Source organism: Schistocerca cancellata, chromosome 2, assembly GCF_023864275.1.
Source record: "Schistocerca cancellata isolate TAMUIC-IGC-003103 chromosome 2, iqSchCanc2.1, whole genome shotgun sequence".
Classification (NCBI taxonomy): Eukaryota; Metazoa; Arthropoda; class Insecta; order Orthoptera; family Acrididae; genus Schistocerca; species Schistocerca cancellata.
Window position 1 is genome coordinate 477522670 of NC_064627.1, and position 25932 is coordinate 477548601.

The 25932-nt window shown below is 38.5% G+C and overlaps 1 protein-coding gene across 14 annotated transcripts in view; it reads right to left on the reverse strand.

Moving 5' to 3' along the window:
• Window positions 1-472: 472 nt before the first annotated feature.
• LOC126162000 (nuclear receptor coactivator 7) overlaps window positions 473-25932 on the reverse strand; it is a 790565-nt gene continuing 765105 nt past the window's right edge. For all 14 annotated transcript variants that reach the window (XM_049918207.1, XM_049918209.1, XM_049918219.1 and 11 more), the window contains 4 exons: window positions 9663-9822; window positions 8905-9026; window positions 4189-4358; window positions 473-2402 (listed from right to left, as the gene is read on the reverse strand). In XM_049918207.1, coding sequence (XP_049774164.1) covers window positions 2267-2402; window positions 4189-4358; window positions 8905-9026; window positions 9663-9822 — 588 coding nt within the window. In that variant the 3' untranslated portion in view covers window positions 473-2266. The remainder of the gene's footprint in view (window positions 2403-4188; window positions 4359-8904; window positions 9027-9662; window positions 9823-25932) is intronic.

The following is a 25932-nucleotide window of genomic DNA, read 5'->3' on the forward strand; positions in this document are numbered from 1 at the left end:
TGTTGAGTTGGAAAAAAAACACCCATTAAAATAAAAATAATCTGGCAGTAATACTAGCTTCAATAACTTTTACGTTAGCACTTTTCACAAAACTAAGTGATTTATGCGAGAATTAATATCAAAACTTTTCTGATTCTACAACTATGTGAACTTGAGATGAGACATTACTACCCATTTATCAAAGCAGGGGAAAAAAAACTAAAGGCTACAGCTAAATTTGTAACACTGCATGCCAAAGCTGACATTTTATATGTGTAGGTTCTGTATGCGAACAGTTCTAGAGCAAGGGTTCCTGGTCTAAGTAAGTTTGGTTGCTGCATGTGTAAATCAGTCTGAAAAATGTCTAAGCAAAATCATGTTGCATGTGTAATTATCTGAAGATCAGATAATAATCACTCATTTACACACTTTGTACCAGTCAAACAAATTGAAACCAAGTTCAAAAGGAAAATAAAAGCAAATGAAGCAACCATTTATGGCCACTGCAAGAATAAATTTAATTATTTTCACTGTACATTATTATGAATATAATGGCAGAAAACAAGTACAGAAAACAGCACTACATCAGTGTAAAAAAATAAAATACCACATTCATTCACACACAGCAACAATTAAGCAGGAAACAGCACATCTCCCGCATATTCAACATATTTGCATTTGCACACAATTAAGGCAACACTAACAATTTTATACAGTATCCGTTGTATGCATTAATGGTTTGGCAAGCCCAAAGCATTAAGTCCATTTTAAATACTAATCGAATATCAAGGCTGCCCGCAGAATGCTTTGTATTTTCCACATTTCTTCTGAAGTGAGCAGTTCTTAACATTTCTAGTTTATAATATTTACTGCAATTTAAGATTACATTTTCCAGCAAAATACAGAAAAAATATATTGAAGGATAGTGTCATACAAATATATTGATCTAAACTATGATATTTCACATTTTCATCATTATACTTGTCATTTTTGTGACCATTTCTACATACTGAATTTTTATTTTGCTAATAGAACATAATGCCTTTTTGTGTATATATGGCATTTGTAAACTTCTATTTTGTATCTGTCGATAATTTAAAATTGTTTTAGACAATTTGTGGTTTAACAGTCCCACTGCTTTAACGAAGTTGTTTGAATAGGCTTTTTCTTTTTTAAATCAATACAGATATTTCCATGAACACAAAGTTTTACCAAATGCGAAACACTGAGAGAACAGTGTCAGATCTCAGAAAAAATTACTGGTAACTGTACTGTCCATCTCATCAAAAGCTTCCAAGTTATCAGTCAGTTGGTATATGAATGGTAACTTTGCACCAGTCTTTATTAAATAAAATATTCAGAGCAGCACAATTTAAGTTCATACAAATCTGGTAATTTCGAACTTTTACTGTGATATGTGATACACTAAATTTCGTTGTTTCTAATGTCTGATTTTAGTGATTTCATACAATTAGCAAGACACACAATTTGAAGTGTGCTTGAAATGTTACTCCTCATTGAAATCAAGAAATAGTCTTCACTCTTCTATAGATTAGCCTCTTTCAAACACAGAATGTTCACCTTCTGCAAGTACCAATTAATTGAGAAACATGCTGCTTGCACTTAACAGATTGATCTAAAAGTAACTCGTGTAATCATCTGCAGTCTAAAAAATCATCTTCCAGAACAATGGTTAATTCACTTTCATTTCACCTTAGCTTGACAACTTTCATTACTCACTGTTCAACAGCCTAACTGACCAAAACAGTCTGCTCTTAAGTATAACCATGCACTGCATATCTCACCAGCTGTTATTCAATAATTCTGAGTGATCTGTTACAAATTCATTTCCTATTTCACGGACAGAAATTACCTGACTAATCTCTTATACAGCAACTGTACACTTACCAGACTACAGAGTTACAATTTATGTACACTGTACAAATTCTATGCATTATCCTTGTACTAATTTCCATTATTCTTCTTGGAAGAAATATCACCCTTCTACATGATACATAAAAGCATCCTAGTATTTAAATATTCCACACAAAAATACAAAACAACATATTGTCTATCAAACAAAGCTGTTATTGGAGCCTGGTGACTCCACACATTTTTCCAGATCATGCAGTCCATTATCAAGGATAAACTTTTAATAAAACTGCACGTTAGCAGTTTTTTTCAATTACACTTCTTACAAAATAAAGCTGGCAGAAACATGCATTCAGTATTTTCAAATGTCATTCTGTTTGCATTCCTAGAATCTGAGCACTTTCAGCAGCACTGTTCAGATGAAAGCCCAGCATTCCAAGGTCTTCACAACGAAGTCTTTCTGTGGCGTCAAAGGCTCATTTCCGTAAGTACTGCAAGGCTCTGTCCGCCCCTGATAGAGGTCACCATCTAACCATAAACCGAATTTTCCACTGAAAAGAGACAAAGAAACGAACTTTAAATATTTATAAATCCACAAACAAAGCACTAAGTCTACATTTTACCAAAGGAGAACACCCATTCCCTGACCGTTTTTCCATTGAGGCTTTAGCAAATTATTTTTCAACTCCACTTAATATGACAAATTGTGTTGTGTAAATCTTTGCACTAAGGAGAACTTTAATAATTAGGAATAGCCAAGAACTAGACTAGAAAATGAAGTTAGTTAATAAATGGCATAAACCAGATTTACTTGATCTCGTAAATGTAGATTAAAATCAACCTCTGAATGATTGATTATTTATTTTACATTTTTTGCATGTACGCCTTCTAGCTGATCTCTTTTGCAAATGACAGATAGGTTGTGTAGAATACAGCATAACATTTACATACAGTTATGGTACATACATTTGTCTTGGTATTCTAATTATATTAGATGTTACAAGAGAGGGCAAGCAGGTTAGAATTCACTGAATGAAGACAAACATGTATTTACTAAGAAGGCTTTCAAGTTCCTTTGTAACAGCTTTGGTTCAGAAGTTTTCAACACTTGTGGCAGCTTGTTGAACCATATCTGCCCAGTAATGTAAGGACTATAGTCAGTTATTTTTAATTTTGTCCTCTGCCTGAAGTAGTTCCACTTAATTCTAGTATCATAATTATGTGTATCACTGTACTTACTATACTTTTTCTGAATAGTAAAAAGTAAATAAGTTTATACAAATACAAGGAATATACTGTTAGATATTTATGTTGGACAACAGTTTCACGACAGGACTTTGTGGATTTTAGTCCATGCCTTAACCTAATGGCTCTTCCCCGTAGAACTAATATTCTGTTTAGGTGCAAGTCTGCCGCACAACCCCACAGTTCAGTACCATAATTAAGGAATGGATTAACTGTTCCATAGTAAACAATTTTTAGTGTGTGGATTGGCACAATTTTTGCCAACTAACTCACAAGATACTACCAATTCTTTCACACAAATTAGTAATGCCGTTTACCCAGTTCAGATTTTTGTCCAGGTGTACATCAAGAAATTTAATGTTATCTGTTTCTGCTGATGTAACACCACAAATATTGTTTATTTCAGCCTCACGAGAACCAGTTGTTTTAAGTGTTAGTAACTGGGATTTACTGATGTTGGTGTTTATACCCCGATTTAGAAAATATGTGGTTACTTCCATCACAATCTTAGTTGCAACTGAGTGTAATGTCTCCAAGACTTTTTCATAAAAGAAGAGGGAGTTTACTAGGCGTGAGTTGAAGGGTTGTGTCGTGTTTGCGAGGACTGCTTTTAAGCAAGAAAGCAACTACTTTTTTTTAACAAATGCTAACACATCCTGCAGGGAATGCAGCAGTTGTCATGAATGTACAAATACACTGCCACAAGTTGTGACTACTTCATTTGTTACTAGTTTTGTTCACCAGACTTGGTCCTCTTCAGATATTAATCGACCTGACAGCAACATGCTGCAAGCTTAAAGCTACCCTCAGTTTGAAAGCAACATGATGTGGAGTGGAGCCCCATGCTTTTAACATGTTGGCACCTGGGCAATGAACATCTGAAGAGATTCCAACATTATGAGCAGTGAGGAAAAAACTAACAAAAAATTATCTCAGGAATGTGGAAGTACTGAGAATGCTCACAGATTCAAATATATAAAAGGAAATCAAGAGAATTCTAGCTTGTGGATATGAGTATGAGTAAAATGCTCATAGCATACTGTTTACATGTATAGCTTATAAATTAAAAATGGTTTCAATTTTAGTACTTACTCGCCAGCTCCAATTGAAAGGCTTTCATTGTTGCCTTTTATGAAATACAGATTGTCTCCCGTCCAATTGAACACTTGGAACTCTGGTGTAAATCTGAAGAGAAGTGATTCTCCTGTTCCATAGAAGTGGTCACTCACTTTCAGGGCACATGATGTCAAGGCACCAAATACCTGTTAACAGATTTGACACACATTAAATAACAACTACACTACTGTTATTCTGCAAATGTGTTTTCATCACGTATCATGCAGTCTTCCTACAGTAATGTTTTATTAATATCCTGTTGTTGGAATATTTCCGTCTCCAACTTTTAATACAGTATTTACTTTTCGTAACTTTAATGTAATTTCATTGTCTCACAGCTTCTATAATCAGATAGTTTAATATTATTTGCCTTACACAGTTTGTTTCATATCGAATAAGTCTCCTAACTACCTGTGCTTTCTTTCCTTTGAAAATAATGTTATTGTAACCAAGGAAACACTAAGCCATCAACAAGGGAGAAACAGTAATTATATTATGTAACTGAGAACACAACAGCACATTTGAAAGCAATGACACTAATTTACTAGGTAACATATCTTTATCTCACAATCACAAATAGCCACTATAGTTATAGTTTATTGTTACTACAGTGTACAGATCACATTCCCATAATTTGCTTGTACTTTGTTGATGTTTATCTCTATTTGCTGCAGCTCTTTGAGGATTGTCTCCCTCTATTTCCTCTAGCGAAAACTATGGCTGGACGAATTTTACTTTTTGTGTAGTGCACGAGTTGTTTTTTGTGACCAAATTCTGCAGTAGTGCCAGTGGTGAACTTTACTGCAGAGGATCAGCTAAAAACAAGCCTTAAATAAAATGATGTTTGTGATAATATATCTAACACTACTTTACAAACTATAGTTGGATTTAGAAATTGATGATAAATCACTATTGCATTATATCATTCTACTCTTGTTGGGAATACTTCTGCCAGGAACAAATGTTGGGCATTATTAACTCTAGGTGCCCTTGAAAACTATTACACATGAAATCAAATTTTTATCATCATGAATTACTTCCCAGTTTTTTCTTCTGTTAGGTCTTATTAGCACTCCCTCACTAACTGCATGATGGAATGGAAAATACTTCATATTTGGAGATATTAATTAGCTCTATTGCTGAAGAATGGCACTCAGTTGTCCAATGCAAGAGTCAACTTGTATTGTGTGGAACTTTACTCCACATTTTTTTGTACACAACTGCATCCTTTCCCCTTGTACTAAAGTAACATGGCATTGATTTTTATCATACTATGCACATCTGCTTAATTTCCGTGACTTCCGAACAATGTTCTGCTGTACAAAGTAGACAAGAAAAATCTAAATGTATGTTCTGTTTTTACGTTAGGAGCTTTTTACAATTTGATGAACAAAAATGAACAAAGTTACCCTATGTGCTGTTGAAGCTGCTATTTTATTTTCCCCGTTAATTGTTGCAACTGTTTCTGTATTTGTTTGTCAGCTCTGACTGAAAACATTTACCCCTAAAAAAGGCCGACTGAAAACTCTTTAAATTTCACAGGAGATGCTTTGTTAACTTTGTTAGTAATTGCTGACTAGAAATACACACATATAGATCATCCTATGTATCACACATGATGGGGAGATGCATTACTCTTATCACTGTGCGATTGATCCAGCTTTGTGAGCAACTATTCAAGATTCCACATATCACTGAATACTTTATACAGGGCTTCCTGTATCACTCAAATAGTGACCATCTTCACATCACTGTGAGAAGCATTCTTACTTATATGCCTGATGTCATCCTGAGTAGCTCCTGCCTGAACTCTTTGTGTTATTTACAAAGTATTTTCCCACAGTTATAGAATACTGAAGGTGTTGGAAAGTTTAGATCAACGTTGATAGACTTGCAACAACTGTATGACCTCTTGCTTAATTTGGTAGGTTTTATGACAATCCAGCCATCTACTCTATTCCCAATCTTAATGCTGCCAACTGCAGCTCGGTAGTGTTCTAATTTGGCAAATTTCTTTAACCCTCATTGCTTTTACCTTACCATCACCACTGAACCCAGTAAGTAAATCCACTGAACAAACAAATATTTTGTCTTGTTTCACTAATTATTTTACTGTTACTTTAACTTTATAACTTTAAATAAGGGATTTGATCCTAAAGTCATTGACAAAATTCTAGGCAAAAAAAGATGAAAAGAAATGGTGCAGATTGCATTTTATAGTGAAAATACCAAACAGGATAAGTAACACTTTGAAGGCAATAGGTAGTTGCTTGTTCAGTGCATCAGACAAACAACCGGACATCACTAAAAGCAGGGTTTATAAAATTATATGCCCAAGTGTCAGTCTTGCTACATTGGACAGATTGGAAGGTCAATCTGCACCAGGCTTAAAGAACACCACAGAAGCTGGAAATTGAAGAAACCCAATTCAGCCTTTGTGGAACATTGCCTTAACAATAACCACAAATACATAACAGATGTATAAGTTCTACAAAGAGGAAAACGGGGCTAAACTCAACCAGTTAGAAATTTTAGAAATGAAAAAACAGATGTGTACATCCCCATACCTATTATTAAACGGGCAAACCCAAGTCAATTATTCACCCCTTTCAGATGATATCACAACTTCGGGATAGAAGTCAAACTCTGGACCTCAATACATTAGTAGATACAAAGTTCTTGATGCTATTTTGTCAGAAACAGATTTTCAGCCCGTGGCTGTGTACAAAATATAGGCTGACTGTTACACAGAAGATTACAGCTATCACCCACTTTTTATAATGCTATTTATTTAAACAGTGCTGTTATTGGTGTCTGATAGGTTCATCTTCAGATGGCTAAATCAAGTTGTAAAACACAAACTAGCCATCTGAAACTCAACCTATCGGTTCAAAACCAGTAACGGTGCTGTTAGATACAGAAATAGCATTATAAAAAGTGGCTGGTTGCTGTTATCTTCTGTATAGGAGTCAACCTATACAAAGTCCTTGGCTGATGCTTAACTTTATTCCTAGTTAGGTCTAGTCACATTAGTGTAATTGCTGAATTGTGTAATTCCATATTTGTCAAAAATTGTCATTGAAGTAATTTCCTATTAAGCCTGGGATCGATACATTAAGAAGCTGAGATGACTATCTTTGCATTATCATCTTTGGAATCAGTAATATACTTGTAAATGGGCTTATAACCCAAAACCTAGGTTGTGCAACAACCTAGGTTGTGTAACAATAGTAAAATTAGTGAAACAAGGCAAAAAAGTCTTTGTTGAGTTAATTTACAATGTTTCACTAAGAATCCACAGTTGATTCAATTAAAATAAATGGTAAATATTTCACTGCATGATACTGCTGGAACTCTGTAGAGACACACAGCCCTCTTCTCTTAAACTCTTCAAGAACTACCTGGTTGGTATCGTGGATAGTTTTATTTGAAGTCTTAATGCCAGAAGTGAGTTTCTTTGGCACTGGCATTCCCTCCAAGTGAAAAAGTATTGGGAGTAGTGGACTGAGGAAATTAAGGCAAACAGCTTGAGGTCATGGCACAAACCCAGCTATTCCCCCCTCCCCCAAACTTTACTACACAGAGTTTGACTAAATAGACAACAAGCTCTTCTGTTATCTTTTGTTTAAGGACAAAAAAATTGTGAAACCTAATGCTCTTTTAACAGTTTAATGGAATGTAGGACAATTTTAATGGCATAAAATGAGATACTGCCTATTTTGGGGTAGCGAACTAAGGAGGAGGATATTTTATGAAAGCTTAGCAATGATTACAGCCTTTTTTGTGTTTGTTGATTACGCAATGCCTGATCTATACAGGGAGTTTTTATCTTTCCTCCTTTCATCATTTACATTCCCTGGACTATGAAGCAACATTTTCTTATTCTAGCGAGGTTGTCGGAGATATGTACTTGTAAGGCCATAAGCATTTAAAAATTAAGATCTGTTCAGTAATCAATGGAGATATGCAGTTGGGAAATATTGAGGGAGATCAAAAAACAAACACCATGAAAAGTATGACTTAACTATGACCATAATAAGAATGAAATGGAGGTGGCCTGACACACAGCCTGAGATGACAACCTAGTGGAAAACAGATGTCTGACATCAGAAAACATACAGGATCAATGTGGATGTGTATTTGATGTGGACTGTAGCTTGTGCAGACCAGTAACTAGAACAAAAAATTATATGCACAACTACTGATGGAAAGAGAAAGTCTCCTCAGACATTGAATCAGAGGTTATGTAACACTTTAAAAGTCTCTCATGAGTGCATTCAGAGGGTCTTCTCCTTCACATTAGTGTGTGTGTGTGTGTGTGTGTGTGTGTGTGTGTGTGTGTGAGAGAGAGAGAGAGAGAGAGAGAGAGAGAGAGAGAGAGAGAGAGAGAGAGAGAGAGAGAGAAAACGAACATGCGAACGTTTCTACATAATAATAAATTCTGTGAAAAATATTTCAAGCACTGCCATACAATTTGAGTGCTTCAAACTCTTGCAGTACATTAAGATCATTTATTCCACTTGCTACTGAAGTGGGTATAATTTATTACCTTCAAATTCCAACAATCACTAATGGGTAATGTTCAAAAGACCTGGTTCTTTCCCTACAAAAACTAAAAATTTACGATTATTTTTTTCTGGAAAAAATGCCAAATCAATACTGTCATCATGTAAGACAAATACTTTTACTCACATTATTCTCTGTGTCTTCTATAACTAAGAGGATTGGGCTCTCCAACCTGTTCATCTTCCGATACATTGAGTTCAAACTGAAACCATGTTGTGAGGTACTGAACACAAGTGTCCACACATACCCTGAAACAAATCATTTCATCAATATTTTACAAAATAGCTGCCTCTGAAAGAGGTTCATGAACAAGAAGTGGAATGGTAGCTAAATCTGAATAATTAGTAAATGATGAGGTAGTTGTTCTGATCAATATATCAAAGTTTTAGTCAATTCTGAAGCAGTAAGGTGGGACGACAAGAACTATAGGATTATGAATGTGTGGGGACAGGAAACATGGGAATAGGCAACAGGAGGTCAAGTGCTGCAAAAGCATTTCTTTGGAGAAGAATATTCCTTACTTGCAAAGTAACATATTATACTGATATTTTATGAAACATTGCAGTAAGAACTATTTTGTACATTTCATTGCTCTAATCAAAACATTTTGATTACTATGCTACTTCACATATTTGCTAAGGTAAATACTGAAGGTACTATGCACTAGTGTACACTTTACTGATAGCAATGTATGATGACACTAAATATTTTGGAAGCCAAGAAAATTCATATATGAAACCAGAAACTATCATTTTCAAAACCATAAAGCGGAGGTCAAATTTTTAACATTTGAATAACTGCCAGAAAGTATGAGGTTTCATTGAAAAATTAACTTTTTTAAGGACAATACACTACACAACTAAATCTGGTGTAGAAGCACTCACCTTCAGCTCGGGCAGGCAAGTGCCTGCAAAGTTTGCGTCTGTGCTCTTCTGACAAAATCTCTGTTGTACCCGAAAGTTCTGGCAATGTAAATTCCAAGTCAATACTGGTGGAATTATTGGCATACAGTGCACGGCGTAATTCCTCGCTCATAGAAAGCACCTGAAATATATTACAAATCTAGCTGCAGATTAATGTGGCTACACAGTGCATTTAACTGTTACTGCATTTTGAGCTTACCAGTTAGCATATATTAAGCCAATTTACTTAATAATAGGACAAGTTCAGAGGAATCTGTAATTATTCATTACTCATACATTTGCAATGCCTTGACCTCATTTTTCTGATTTTTAATACTGCCTCTATGGTGACCATGTGATATTTGTTAAACATTCAGCAATTTTTAATTCTGTTTGCATCAACACTGTTAAAAGAATTTAAGAATTTAATTACTTTATATTTTGTGTTTCTTGACCTATCACTGAAAGTATGGATAACTGTAACTTTTCTTGATTGGTGTTAACATTAATCACTGGTCTGTTTTATCTTGTCCATAACTGTATTAAAACACTTAATTTGGCAGGTGTTAGTAGTGTTGGACCTGATAGTATCCAGAAACATGATTAACATTAATAATAAATATCAAGCCAGTAAAAATTTTAATGTTAAAACCTTTTTCATAGGTGACTAAACCAAACAGTCACAAAATGAAGCATACTTGGTATATCTTTCAACATAAAGAACAATAATTCACAGTATGTATTTCCTTACTGACAGAAGTCACTTTATTGTGACATCAACAGTTGCAATGTGAATGCCAGGCTAACAACATAGAATCAGTCACAGTTATTTTAAATGATGTTTAGACATATCCATCCCTTTGGTTTCCATTTTTGTGTATATTTCACTGAAATTCTAATTCAGATTATGGCAAACAATTCCACAATAAAGCTTTTTTGCTCCATATACATGAAATGTCTTTGCCTACAGCAAAGAAGAGTTGCAACTAATCTTTATGCTAACTACTTTCTACTATAGTGACTTGACAGCTACTGCATGCAATCTACAAATAAATTATCATGAAACATCTAACACAAGCTTTCTAATTTAGTACAAGAACACACAAAAGTAATGAAATACTTTGTTACCAAATCCAGTAAATGGTGTGAAAATCTGCTGTATTCTTGTTTATACTGCTTCACAGAGTAAAGAATACTACATATTTAAACGTCACTACTTATAAAACAATTATCGATGTACATAACTTGACTGTAGCAAATATTTGACTGCACTAATTCCTTTCAAAGTGATTGGAGTAAGTACATAGCATCTTAAGCTGCAATAAAGAGAACTTTTTGAGGAAGTCAGGGACAGAAAAAAACTTTTCAACATTATTCGAAATGTGATTTGGAGTTATAAAGGGAAATTGTTGTGTAAGGCCGACTTAGCAAGAATGAGCGAAGGGTGTATGAGGAGGATAGGAAGAATAACAAGCAGTTTCTTTTACAGATGAATCATCCTGGCACTTACTTTAGGCTTCTTAAGAAAACATGAACTACTTAAGAAAACAGGAACACCTTACTCTGGACATAAGCTGAACCTCTGTCATCCTGAATTCGAGCCCAGTGCCTTACCCATCCTGCTGTCTCAAACTTTGCAGACAGGAGAGCAACTTGCACATTTACTAATTGTTTCTCAGAAGTGTAGATTAGATTAAATTCCTATTATAATGGTGGTGATACAGGATGCAAAATAAATTATTAGTCTGCCAGACAGCGTTTAACTCTGGGGTGGTTAACAGATGATGCAATTTTATTTAGGGATATCAAGTCACAAAATTACAAAATGCAGAGAAACTTTGGGATGCTCAGCTTCTGGTGTGGAAACTAGCACACCTGATGAGCAACAAATTTTGTATAAAGCAAATCAGAAGGTAATTTTTTCCTACTATAAAAATTTATATCACTACAAACTGTTGTTGTTATCTAGTATCTTATTTGTCTAGAGTGACTTTCAGTGAAATCTGATAATGCTACCTACAAATCGCTCATACGAAAGATCCTGAGAAAGCTTAATTCCCCAAAATGAAGGTTGCTTAAGAAACATTCAATCTAACTACTTGTGAATACTGTTTCTTGAACAGGGGTCCTTGTGGTTGGGTTAACGTAAGAGGATTTTTGTAAGTTAAGCAGTTTGTACCAAGGCTTTGTTTTCCTAAATCAAATCTTTGACAAATATCTTTGCTCATAAAGTACACCAGTTTTTAGACTTTGCTGTGCACAACTGCCAAGAGAAGATACTTGTTGGCATACAGTTCATTAGAACTGGCATACAGTTCATTAGAACTGAATGTATCAGCAGAAGAAAGTGCTAACACTCAACTTAGTAGGAATTAGTCTGATCATTTTATTTGTTGTACTTCTGAATGCAGCACAAGCTAGTAAAATATTATGAAAAGGAAAGTTGCTACTTATCACATAGTGAGATCCTGAGTCACAGATAGGCACAACAAAAAGACTGTCACAAATAATCTGCAGTCATATGAGTTGCATTTACGTGTGTGCATACTTTTGATGAACGTCCTACTAACCAAAAGCCTTATCTGTGACAGTCTCTTTGTTGTGCCAATCTGCAACTCAGCATCTCCACTAGATGGTGAGTAGAAACTTTCCTGTTCATAATATTGTTCCATTCCATGCTGGATTTTCCTTTGATTTTTACATGTTGGTAACAAACAGTTCTGTGTGTACTGCTAGAAAGAGTGCTCTGCAGATAAACTGTTTCCATCTTATTGTATTTGTTTTCTTGTCTTTGAACTGAACCAAGCATATAATATGCAAAAATGCAAAATACAGTCTGGTAAGGAAAGATTTTTGCTAGACGATCTATCTAATGCACACTGAAGTCCTTAAAAAGAATTTTTCTCATCCTTTTTACGGCCTGTCACTATACACCATTCTTGGGAGTAACACTGTTCATGTGACTGGCTCTTCACATCTTTTGACTTGCACTTTGATATCTAGGTGTCACTCAGGGGTGTTTAACAATAATCGGATATGGCCAGCCTTAATGCCTACTGATTCCCTGTAGCAGAATACATCAAGGGAAGCAATTTAAAAGATAGTAATAGAAAGTCAATGCAGGAACAATAAAGCTTCTCACATGAAAACGTTTCTATACAATGTCATGAGGCGTGATCCAAAACTAAGCATGTTTGCAATCTGTGTTCAATACAATAAAAAACAGTTGGGAGAGGCAATAGCAAGCAACATTCATTACTCAGGACCTGCTGCTGTTCTAACTGTCAGCAACACCATTCAAAACTGAGGACGGTGTTTCCTAAAGAAATCAGTCACACTATGACTTAAGATTTGTTTCTGTCTAGCGTCACAACATCTGAAGGAAGTGCCACACACTTTAACCTCAAGGGGAAACTTAATAAGTAGACATAAACATGCGTGTCTCTCCAAACCTGATATGAACAGCTAGTAGAAAGTATCATTTGAAGTTTTGGCACATGTCCTCCAGGGATCTTTATACGTCCGTCCCACTGTGGGGTGTGTGTGTGTGTGTGTGTGTGTGTGTGTGTGTGTGTGTGTGTGTGTATTAATTACAGCAACTGCCGCGCACTCATTGTTTGGCGATACTAAGCGGGATGTAACAGGAACGCTGATTAAGCATTACTACTATTAGTGCGCCCGTGGACATCAAAAGTCTCGAAACAAAACGCAGTAGATATATGTACAAGGCAGAGACTCGTCGACAAATAACTTTTAGAAGAAAAATGAACATCGGGTCAAATTTCTGAGTCGGTGGAACCAAGTGACTCGGTAGCAAAGAATAAGAGAGAGTATTCCAACTTCATGATGATATATTCCGTGAAACAATTCGATGGGAGGAAAACACTAGGAGGAAGTTTTCCAGTTTGTAACTCAATTCATCCGTAAACGTGACATTTCTAGCAAAAGTAATTATTCCGCAGTCTGCACTGTCAATAACTAGAAAAGCAATGATCCAAGACGCCCATGTTCTTATACGAAAACGTGCAGAATCAATGTGGTATTAATGCTGCCTGCAACAGCTAGTTCGTGTCTGACGTGGACCCCTACGTTGCCCTTCGAATGCGCGCGTTCCCTTGGCAGCTGTGTGTGTGCGCGCCGCGATAACATATGCGCACATGCTGACGCTTCGATCACTTGTGTGCTGCGCTGCCGTATCTGTAGACAAACATCTAGTAAGAGGAAACCGGGAGAAAATTCACCATCTCACAAAGAGATAGCAACAACAATCCATACACTTTATGTTGTACTGTGTGTGGTAGGTATCACATTGTTGCAAATGAAATCATGAGTGATTTATGCAATATAGTTCGGCGAGCAGTTCGCCATTAGCGAGGACTAACTATAACCGAAGCAGGGGAACACATCACTGGCGCTGAAGAACATTTTGCCATTATGTTTACGGTTGGTGATTGTGTGTTGGTACCAAAAGGCTTAATAAACACAGTTATTTAATAAGGCAATAACAGTGAGATTTATTCAAACCAGAAGACTGCGCAAGGAAGAGAAATTTTGTCTCTGCACAGTTACGAATTTTTAAAATAAATCAAGAAACCCAACACCGGCCACAGCCGCATTAGCGCAGGCAGGTCTTTGGTGACCTGATTCGCATACTTCAGGTGGCAGGTAGAATCGCCACGTGACGCGACAGCAGCGCTCCTAGCCCTTAATGGCCGAACTATCACACCCGCGCCTCTAATGTTTATGCAGTAACCCACCCCAATATGAATGGCACCTCTCTTCTGACAACGTCACGCTAACGAGTTACGCCCCACCCATCTTCAGATGTTTACTTTTATTTATGGGTCCTGAACATTACTTTTTACCTATGACGTTAACAACCGCTGTCTTAAATACTTCAGTTGCAAAATTCTGCAACGTTGTTAAGGCCCGTCCACACGCAACGATCTGTCTGCGCATATCACATCTGCGCAGACAGATCGTTGCGTGTGGACAGAAGATTTGCACCAACCTGAGGTGTGTGCAAACCTGGAAGTTGGAGTTGGAGGTTTGAGCGAAACCTCTCAAATCTGTGGGTTCAAACCAGATCTGCGCAGACAAGTTGGAGCTGTGTGGACAGGAGATCGCCGCAAATCTGGCGCGAAACAGCTGTTTGCTCAGTCTAGTGTTTGTATTTGTGCACATTAGGGCATTAAAATGGCTGATACTCGTCCGTGTTCTCGAGAGTTTGTAAGTGAATTCATTGAAATATATAGAAACCACCCATTTTTGTGGAAGATTAAAAGTAAAGAATATAGTGACCGAGACAAAAAGACAGCAGCATACAATGCTCTAATTGAAAAATTGCGGGCAGATGACGCCTCGGCAAACAGAAACGGTAATAAAAGAAAAATTCGTTGCGAACTGGCGAAATTATTTGCGGATGGATGTCGAAACTTATAATTATCTCTTAAAGCTTGTAACCCCTCATTATGAGAAAAAAAATACTCGTATGAGAAGGGCAATTTCTCCTCATGAACGGCTGGCGGTAACATTAAGATTCCTAGCAACAGGAAGGAGCTACAAGGATTTGTAATTTTTTACTGCAATATCGAAACAAGCGTTGAGTAAAATAATACCCAACACATGTGAAGCTATTTACGCTGTCCTGGAGGATGAGTTCATGAAGGCAAGTCAAGTAAATTAAGTCTGTCAGCGAACTGTTTACCGAAAAGAGTTATCCTAAGTTCAGAAATCTAGAAGATCTGGTGTAAGAGTAGATGAAGTATACCAGCCAACGTTATGGTATTTTGATCTGCTTGGCTTTCTTAGTGATCAAGAAACGCCAAGACGAAGCAGGAGTACAATTGAAGATGAAATTGGAGTGTCAATGTGCCAGGAAATGGAACACGAGGTAATGTAAAACAAAATAGGTTCGCCCTGCAACTCCCGCAGTAAATGTACGTGAGGAAACTGCTTTCGCTTTAGCAACCACTGTCTACACCATTTTGACCGCCTTCTCTGTTTCCTGCGGTTGGTCTGAATGTTTTTTGCAACACAAGTTGCGAACACAGACCACAAAAGAACTTCCTCCATTACTATATTTCAAAATAACTGAATTAAATTTTCGACGTTTACGGGGAGCGTAGTCGCTTGCCACGGATATTTCTTTTCTACACCGACAGATGGCGGGCGAGTAGTAGATTGGGGTTTGTGTCGTGTGAACACACCACATTTGCAGCGATCTTTTGCATGTACAGACATCTGCGCCAATGTCTGCGCAGACAGATCGTTGCGTGTGGACCGGGCTTTAGTAAAGAAACGATGTTCACGACACACATATAAATGTAAACATCTGAAGCTGGCATCATGGAAAAATAAACGCCCTGTGTACTGTCTTCGGCTTCACCAGTAGGAATCTCCTAACACGTTCGTAATGGGCAAGAATTAATTGGTAATGTTAATACGACAAAGAATGGAAAACAAAATACGGCAATGAGACGCGCAGGCCTAGTCGACGAGCAGTTAGGTGTAACTTTGCGACTTTCTGCCACGGGCAGGTCGTTGGAATTTTTTTAAATTTAATGTTATGGTGATTGATCGCACAGGCAGGTGTTGTGTCTGTAATACTAAATCAACCCAGCTATCATTTCTTAGGAGGAGGAGGAGAAGGGGCCAAAAGGTAAGTCGCTTGTATGGTGAGTCGTATGTGCGGAAAGATGTTCTCGAGAGGAAATCTGCACACGGCTAAACGAATGACAGAAAATGGTGCTGCAAGCTGACAGGCATTAACCGACACCCTGGTCAGTCACAAAACAAGAATTTCACTCGACACGTCTGCAGCTATGATACACAAATTTCACGCTTATGTCCTCTGCACCACCCTGCATTTTTTTTAATGATGTATTTAACAGTTTATGCAAATTCAACCTTTTGAGGTCGAGAAATCTTTCAGCCGACAACACTGACTTTTTACGGCGTCAGTAGTTACTGGAAAATGAACTCCGTCAACCACTGGTTTAGAAACTTGTCTAATGTCATTTTGTTGTTTCTTTAAACTATTAACTTTTCCCCTGTTCACGAGCGAAGGGCAGCCGACATGTTTTGTGACATGTTTGCGTGAGGAGCTGCTAGTCCCCGACGACGCGTCTTCAGAACCGTCCTGTTGTGCAGCACTGGCAAGGACGAACAGCACCTGAACACCTGTTTCACTGCACGAGCAGTCTTCTAAACATGCTATCCAGGTAACGTGCAGGGGGGGGGGGGGGCTGCAGAGAACATTAGGGTGTTCACATGACGTCAGCAAGCAAATAGAGAGACAGGACAACGGAAAAAAGGCCTTCACAAGAGCGGGTTTGGACAGACAACAGTCGAGCGAAAAAGTCTTTACCAACATGACTAGTTGGACACACATCAGCGCCACAGAGTTAGTAATAAAGTAATTAAGAGTCACTATAAACAGGCGCCATAAAAATTGCAACGGACGAGATCTCACTCAAGTTCAAGGCTACCCTTTGCAAACATTACTTTAGCAGGAATATGTTGTTAGAGGTTAATTACAATAATCACAATGGATTTTACGAATAGCATCAGTCGAATGACTTAGTAACGTGAGAGCGTACATTCATGTGAGTAAATGATTAAGATAGTTTTAAAAAGAGAAACAATCGTCAACACAAAGGTTGGTCTCCACATAGTCATTTGTTAGGCCTAGTTCTAATAGAGCTGGTAAGCCGTTGCCTGTCTCAGATGCCTCAATCTAACCAACCCTGCTTCACAATCTAATCAGGCCAGCTATAGGGGAACTACTTGTTTAATGGTGAATACGAATAACGGCGAAACTCAGTTTCTTCCACTTTCGTAGAACACTATGAGAGGTGACAGCCACAATACTTAACTTACGAAATCTTGGATCCAACCAAGGCAATGTATTTGAGTCACACACTGACCAGCTAAATCAGATCTCGGTTCTATAAGCACACACTGAAAATAAGATTACATTGGAAATGGAACACCAACAATTCTGTTCCCATAGGGCGGCAGGCAAGGAAGCAGTTGTACACGATGGTGTTGTGAAAGAACAGTTTTAAAGTTCCTCGAATAGAATATGCACAAAACAGTATTTGTTCTTGATTTGTCACGCAATTCATATGTAAAATCCAGTCAGGTTTTTCTTACGCGGCTAAGTTCAACCACCGACACAGTCAGCATGCTGCACGCTATCACTCAAATATTGGTGTTATAGAACAAACCTTTGCACTCAAATGTCCACCATGGTTTATGTTCCGTACATTCATCACAAAACGTGTCAAATTTATAATCCTCTTGGTCACCTCTGCATGAAGAATGTATGTCTAGCTCTGTACAGTACATGGTACAAAAGTTTCAAGTGTGGTCTGTGGACTGTTTGAGATGTATATGTATTAACCTCTCCGACCTTTCACATCACTGACTTAGCTTAATTACAATTAATGAAATCAATGGCTGTCATCAATAGCATCAGTCGATTGATTTAGGAGCGTGTGAATGTACACGGGTAGAGCCACGTAAATTATTAAAATAGCTATATAAAGAGAGACAGTCATTCTTCCTTTCACGTATGACCAGGAAACATCGACGCCGCAAAGGAAGAACTTATTCTTAGATTCACCTCACTGTAGAAAGTATAAACGTACGCATTCTCTTCGGAACGATCGCTGGTAATGTAGGTTTACGAAATTGATGGCTCTGGAGCCATTACATGTGGAAAACTTCTGCTTTGGTTTCACAAGACTTGGGAAACAAATCCAACGTAGTCTACACTAACGGAACAAGCCAACTTGGCTTTCCTTCATCTCCTCTCTCAAGTCGTCAAGAAATCTGACGAGGAAAACAACGATGGCTGCATCCCGACGATATATAGAATAATCCTGTTAGCTTAAAGCTCCAGAAGTAATTAGGCGATTCTAGTTTTAGCCATTAAAGGCGTTATGACTGCTCTGGGACCATAAAAGTGTAAGATTTCAACGAGATCATTCTTTATCCACTTATTCGCAGAGCAGATTGCAGCTGAGTAACATGGGGAAGAAAATGTTCATCTGCTCAAGGAAATTCTCTGTCGCGGAATTACCGTAAGAAGTGATTAATAGACTCGTGACCGTGCATACGAGCATCAATTATCATAGCAATCTTTCTGTGATTCGCCTGAGATGACAGGGCGTATATTTGAAGTTCTCCGGAAGAAGTGGAGGGTAGGTGGCAAAAGTAACGTAATCTTATCACAACGGGAGTAGTTATTGTGTATTACGCCATCTGTATTCAGTAACCTTAGTTCTTCAGGTGCTCAAGTGCTAAATATTCTGGGCTTTGACTTTACTGTTCCCTATATAAGCTGAATCGAACTTTTATCCTGGCACGATTAGTTTTCGCAAGTAAATTTAAATCATTAATATCAGGAAAACATACCTGATATGTACCTGGCGCCTGTGATCTGCACAGAAAGTACGACGTGAAAAGCGCCGCTGTGAGTACTACAGATATACCACGTTAGCACAGGCGGGCATAAACATGAGACGTTAGGAGGGACTATCAAGTCGTGTCACCGGAACTGCTTTTGTTTGTACAAATACTAGACTGTAAACTAGCTGGTAGATTACAACTTCGTTCTGGTAAGCTGTCCATCAAGACTCACTATTACTTAGCTTTCCTTCTGCCAGTACTTCTTCCCTACTTTGATTCTAGAAATAATCCCCTAGGTTGTCGGTAAGTCGTTTCTACCTAATAGCTTTTTCTTTGAGAGCAAGTCCCGCAAGATATGAAGCACTTTACTCGGTAAAATACTCGGAAACAAACCACTAATCAATCACGCCGACAAAATATGAGAGATCACAAGGAAGGAGGTACTTTCTTGAAATACATCATGATTACGCCAGTGACTATTAAACTTTTTATTTCCACTATCAATGTCGGCCTTAGACCATTATCAAGTGCAGATATTTTGGCTTTAAGCCATGTCTACTTTATATAAGATGTCATTTATATGTCGTTGTCATTTGCTGTTATATACATCCGTAACACTGCTAAGTTAATTGAAGGAGGTACTTGTTAGATTAAAGCTGTGAGGGTGAATCGTGGGTCGTTTCCGGATAAATCAGTTGGTATAAATATGTCCGCGAAATGCAAGGTTGCGTGTTCGATTCTGGATCATGCGCACACAAGGTTTCGAAACAACTTACATTATTACGGAGTGAAAGATTCGTTCTGCAATACACTTAATTCAAGCAGGTTATTCTTCTCGTTTTAGTAAGGATTTGATGCGCGAACAGTTGACAAAGTAGCTCTTCCCTAGTTGGTGTAGGATCGATCTACACCATAAAAGTCCACAGTCTGTCGTTCGGTGGCTCAGTGCCGTTCTATGGATCACAATGTCTACTTCAGTCCGCAGTCAGCTACAGAGCTTCTCTCACTTACGATTTCTTTCAGCTCTGGCAATGTTTGACGTGAAAAATAACAGGCTGCACTTTGGTTAAAAGTCCACATTAAACTGAAAGCACCCTATGTTCAGATGTCGGAGGAATGCACGACCATACGACCTTCAATAGGAGGATGCCTAATAAAGCATTGCGGTGCGCTCTCCCACCTCCTTGGGTGCAGCTGTTTGTATCCTGATTTTTATCTGTACTCGACGGACTGCTCTTAAACGTGGTGAAAGATCGCACTGCAGGATATATATCCCAAAGAAGCCACATGACGTGTGAGGTTAAATTAAGCAGACCACACAGACGCGGATTTCTAACACTGCGATCTCGTCGCAAAAGTTGCGTGATCATATTCCAAGTCGTCGAGGAGGGGAAGACGTGTTAGCAGAATAACGATTTAATTTGGCGCTATGAGGTAGAGCGGGAGTCTTCAATGGACGGCGCGCGTTCAATTTTGCGCCATCCCGTCCACAGTGGTTGCTAATGGCCAAGGCGGACCTCGCGTGGCAGCAACAATGGCGAAACGTCTGGGAGCGTCCCCATTCGCAAGCCAGGCCTCACCTCGAGCCCACCGCTTTCTAAGTGACACCAAAACTAAGCTTGCCATTCATTCCGCTGTCCCGAGCTAATACAGGCTACAAAAAGCTGAAGGTCTCCATGAAATTGAATTCATGGGAGATGTGATAGTGCCTTTAATCCGACGCATCTGTCCATTCCCGCAAATCTGGATTTGGAAGTGCACCCCTTCCTTTTTCTTCTTTCTTTTCGTAAACTGAATTTGACCTTGCACCGCTCTTGACATCAATGTATAGCTGCCTGACGCCATGTTTCGGTGTGGACCAGCAGTGGCTAGCCATAGGAGATGCAACGGCTGCATTGCACTCATTTGCAGACTCCATGGGGTGCCAAAGGCAAAGTGTACGATCCGGCACGAGGTAAATAATTTGTACTCAAAGCTACTACATTAATAATTCTATGTTCCATATTACCACGGACAGCAGATCCGTTTTATGCGAGTGATTGAGCACTGAACACTTTATTAATGTTTAATCGCATTGTCAAGGGTTTTACGAATAATAAAGCTCGAAAACTAAATTTTATGTAAATATTTTAATTTATAAAATTGAATGACTAATTATAGATATTTTAATGTTGTTCATCTATTAATAAATTAAGGTGCTACAAAATGGACTTTCATATAAATCACAAAGTAGAAATAATATCCTAGTAATTTTCTGAGTAATAGGGCTAGAGTATCCAACTTCATCAGGTGGGAAATGGCGGGGGGGCTACGTATTGCTAACACCCTGGCGACGTATAGACTAGGGCCTTCTGTGCTAGCCAGTATTCATGCTAAAAAACTGATATGATCGTATGACATTACTGACCCGAGGCCCATTCTGGAGTTGTTCAGCAGCCTGATGCACGTCTGTCTAACGCCACTTCCAGATGATGACTGTTCCGCGTGCATATGCCACCTCTCGCTTTCACCGGAATTTATTACATTTTGCAGAACTGAAAGACCAACTGTCTACACTTAACAGTCTATCCCCTCCACCCACCGTCACCTGATAATTCTTTCAAATGAGATGCGTATGCAAAGGTTGTCGAAACTGCTCAAACAGTTAACGGTCATATTTTAAGGTCCCAAGTTCCCGTCAACCTGGTTTCCGCTTTAAAGCCTATAAATGGACCCACTTAAATCGTTTTCGGACAACTAACGGAGTAAATTCGTGTTCACTGCTTAAATAGGGAGAAAACTTTAGCTACAGCATAAACTACTAAGTATATCCTTATAGCGTCCCTGGTGATCTCTCGGGGGTTCATCGCATTAATCCTGAAGTGGAGAATATTTGAAACTGGAATTTCAGTCATGATTAAGTTCCCTTTTGTGTATGGTAAATGGTGCAATGAAAACAAATTCCTGTTATCTTGGCTTCCCGAAGACTCTATAGATTTGGAAGGGAAGTCATGTTTAAGCAATGTAGTGTGTGTACTAAATGAATCAGGCCTTTTTCAGAAAGATAATATCATCCAAAGGTTAAAAAAAAAGCTTTTCTCTCTATTCGTAAGTTATATGCGCTGATGTCATGATACCATCAGAACGGCCACCCTTACAAGGGAATCTCCCCATCGAAACCCCCCCCCCCCCCCCTCAGATTTAGTGGTAAGAGGGCCCACTGGACAGCCCGTCAGAAACTGACCATAGTTGAAGCATCATGAAAATATGAAGGTACACAAAAAAAGTTAACGGCCCAAGGACAAGAAGTGCAATATAGAGCAGTCTGTAACGCCAACGGTGCCGTAGTTAAATGGTCACGGTGTTGTACTGCCCGGTGGGCGAGTTGTATTTAAATCCCTCCCCTCGTGTCTTTTTTCCGCTGTTCGCTGTGTACAAATTGTGTCTGCGTCGTGATGTACCGTCCGTTTGCAACAGTGAGGCGAGGTCTACGGATGGGACCTACATTGACAGTTGGTTCTGCTCAACTACTCTGTCAGCAGCCGAAACGAAATTGACTTTCGAACGGGAACCGAAAACATTTGATTACAAGGCGACTAGTCAACCGAATCCTCCACGGGAAAGCACGTCTGGTGCGTAATACACGGCATTAGTGACTGCGTGTGTCATATGACAGGAATCTCTTACCTACGCACCTAATTTGTAAGCCTGGTGAGTCGGTGAGTGAGCTATGCCTCCTTGCCCGATTTAGGTGCTCGTATGAAAGTGAATGTCATCACTCCATTCGGAAATGATGAAAACATAAGTTTGTCACACAAGCTGCAACAAATGGCCGCAAAGGTTTTACAATCACAGTTTCTCTGTGCTCTGTAAAAACAGTTGTTTCTAACATTTTTGAAGTTGTGTTCAGTTTCGGAAGTTTTTACTCTTAAATTTCTTTGTTGTAACAGTTCACACCCGTTGATTTGTTGTTTTCATTTCTGTGAGACGTCTAACCGCACCTGCTCTCACTACTCATCACGTTTACTTGTGGCGGTAACGTACTCTTACCACACGACTCATACTATAACCAAAGTATAGTATCACAACTGCCAAGACTACAGAAAGAGAACCAACGTTTCATTGAGCGCATGGACAGTGAAAAAAATGAATAAAAATAAATGGCAAAAGGGAATTTTTAACACCGCTTGTCCGCTTTACCACGACGTCGCGGCTGTTCATCTCTCCTCAATATTGCACTTGGTAAGCTTGGCTGTTTTTTTCTTTTTTTTTCCGCAGTTCAGTACACCTTCCTTTCCACTACATCTGAGGAGGGTGCGATGGGGCTTTCCCTTGCTAGTACAGGGCATGTTCGACTTAAGGAGACGTACAAATACCTCAAATGTTACTACCTGTATGTAAAGACGATGACTTGCTTTTAATATCCTTTCTGTATCTTTTACATCATTACGTTCTCAAATATCGTCCAATCTAATGTGACGTATCGCATGACAATCCTCATAACGGAATCTCTTGTCTCCTTGGCGTCTTATTGGCCGTTCTCAACAGCAGAACAGTACCGTCTTCAGCTCTTAAATTTTTCTCGTAGAACAGCATGTACTTTCGAAACTTTCGCATGTGCGAACATCAACTTACACAATATACTAAAGTGGCCTTGAAACCCAAGGAAGAAAGGTAGCAATTTACTTGGTCACGTAACACGAAAACTACGGGCTATCAGTGTCCGGAAAATTTGACTTGCCACTGGCAGCCACTGTCAACTGATTTGAAATGCGTATTTTGCTGCTGCTTGTAGATCACTTTCTAACGACATTTTCGGCATACTAAACGTAATGACTCGTATCCTCTGAAGATTTCTTAAGTTTCTTAACCTTAGAATCTACAAAAGCTTATGCTTACCTCAATATAAGGTAAACTGAAGTTCAACGTGGATTAAGTATGGCCCACACACCAGCGTAGAAAGGTCAGAATCCGGCTAAATATGCAATCTGCATTAACTAAGGTGCCTATGCTGAAATGCTCTACACTGCACGCCTACTGGAAGAACAGGCGATAGAAGGTTGGTCACATTTGAATTGCTGATGACTAACGTGAACAAAAGCTTGTGACAGAAGAGCTCTCACTCTGACGCAGTTTCACAGCACTGCCGGATCTATTTTTGTATGAGTAACTATGCATAACAAAGACGCCTCTAGCCTGTGGCAGAGGTGCCAACATTGGAAGACCTGAGTCTACAAACGTAGGAGAGGAGCCCCCGCACTGAAGATAAGTATTTGTATTAGAATATACCAAAGTACTGCCTAAAACATTTATTTTTTTGACACTCGGGAATATTTACGCAGAAATACTTAGGGATTCCATCGTTGAACAGAATCAGTAGCATTACGTGCAATCTGATTCTCTTTCGAAGGAATTTGAATCACTCTTGTAAGAGCTACAAAACACGCACGACCTGGGTTTGTCACGAACTTTTTTCCTCTGTTTTCTTTCCCGGAGAGATATGGTTATGGAGGTTAAATTCTTTCAGCAATTTAAGTTATGGCTGTTATATTTAACCAAAACTAAAATGAATACTAGCGAACAAGAATTTTCGGAAATGTGTTTTTGAAACAGTGAAGGAAGGCTACACTGTTGAAAATCTACCTTTCGTCTTCTACACGCATCAGGACAAAATGTGCGGAAAAACTCTGATGGCGAATAATTTTATTAAAATGTCGTGAATGTAACTTCGTCTAGATGTGTTCTGCACTTTCTAAGTGAGTGATTTTATCTGGCCTCTGATTTTATGACTTATACCTAGGGTATTATCAAAGCAAGTGCAGTAGACCTTAAGTGTTCAACTCACCCATTCGGTAATCGGCTTCCCTGATAATCTACCCGACCAACATAATGGTTGTGGAGTACGGAAGAAGTGCTACCGTACCTATTACACGATTGATGTGAGTCAAGTTGCGGCAGTGTCTGTTGCTGAAACCACCAGTACTTCCACTAGTTAACAGCTGTCATCTGAAGATGAGTTCACATCTTTTGGAACGCGTTGTGTGTTCACTGTGAACACAATGTCATCAGCATTTATCATGCGTTGTGTAAGTCACGTATATTTCTGGATGCTGGAGGATTTATGTTGACACTGTGTCCATACTAATAATGGTTAATTCTGTTCTTCCATTAAAATGGAAGCTGCCAATTCGATATGAGCACCATACATCGCTGAAAGAACTGGTTTTCGGTGATATCGGTCTTTTTAAACGCCAGCTAACGAGAATTAAAACCACTCAAAATAACCGGTTTCTGAAATAACCGATTTTCGATTTTATTCGTGTTATTTGCTGTAATAAACGTAAAAATAGAAAGAAAGATTGAAAATTCTGACGCCCTCAGTTTCGAGATACATAAACTCAAATTATTATATTAAATAGACAAATAGTCAAGTCCGTCCACTGTTTGCTGCTTTTCTCGAAAGTTTTAAGTCGCTGACTCCAGTTTTTAATCTTTCAAAGCAAATGAAGCATTGTCCTTCACTGATAATGCACTTCGCAAAATACTTCCAGACTAGGTACTGTACTGTACCACTGTGTAATACAAGTCATGTCCGGTGACAGTGAGGACTATCATATACATCTGATGGGGCACGTCTTGCACATTGAATATGCCCGCGTACCACCTAACAGGCCACAGCACATGGTAACAGGTACATTGTGTCAGTTTCATATTTTTTATACTAACGCATATTTCCAAAGCCCATGCAAATTTTACGAATAAAAGTCACTCGTTCTTTAAACAAGGATTATTTAAAAACAAAGAATTTTAGCACTTCTGCTATGGCTAATTGATATTTCGGTTTTTTGCCTGGTTA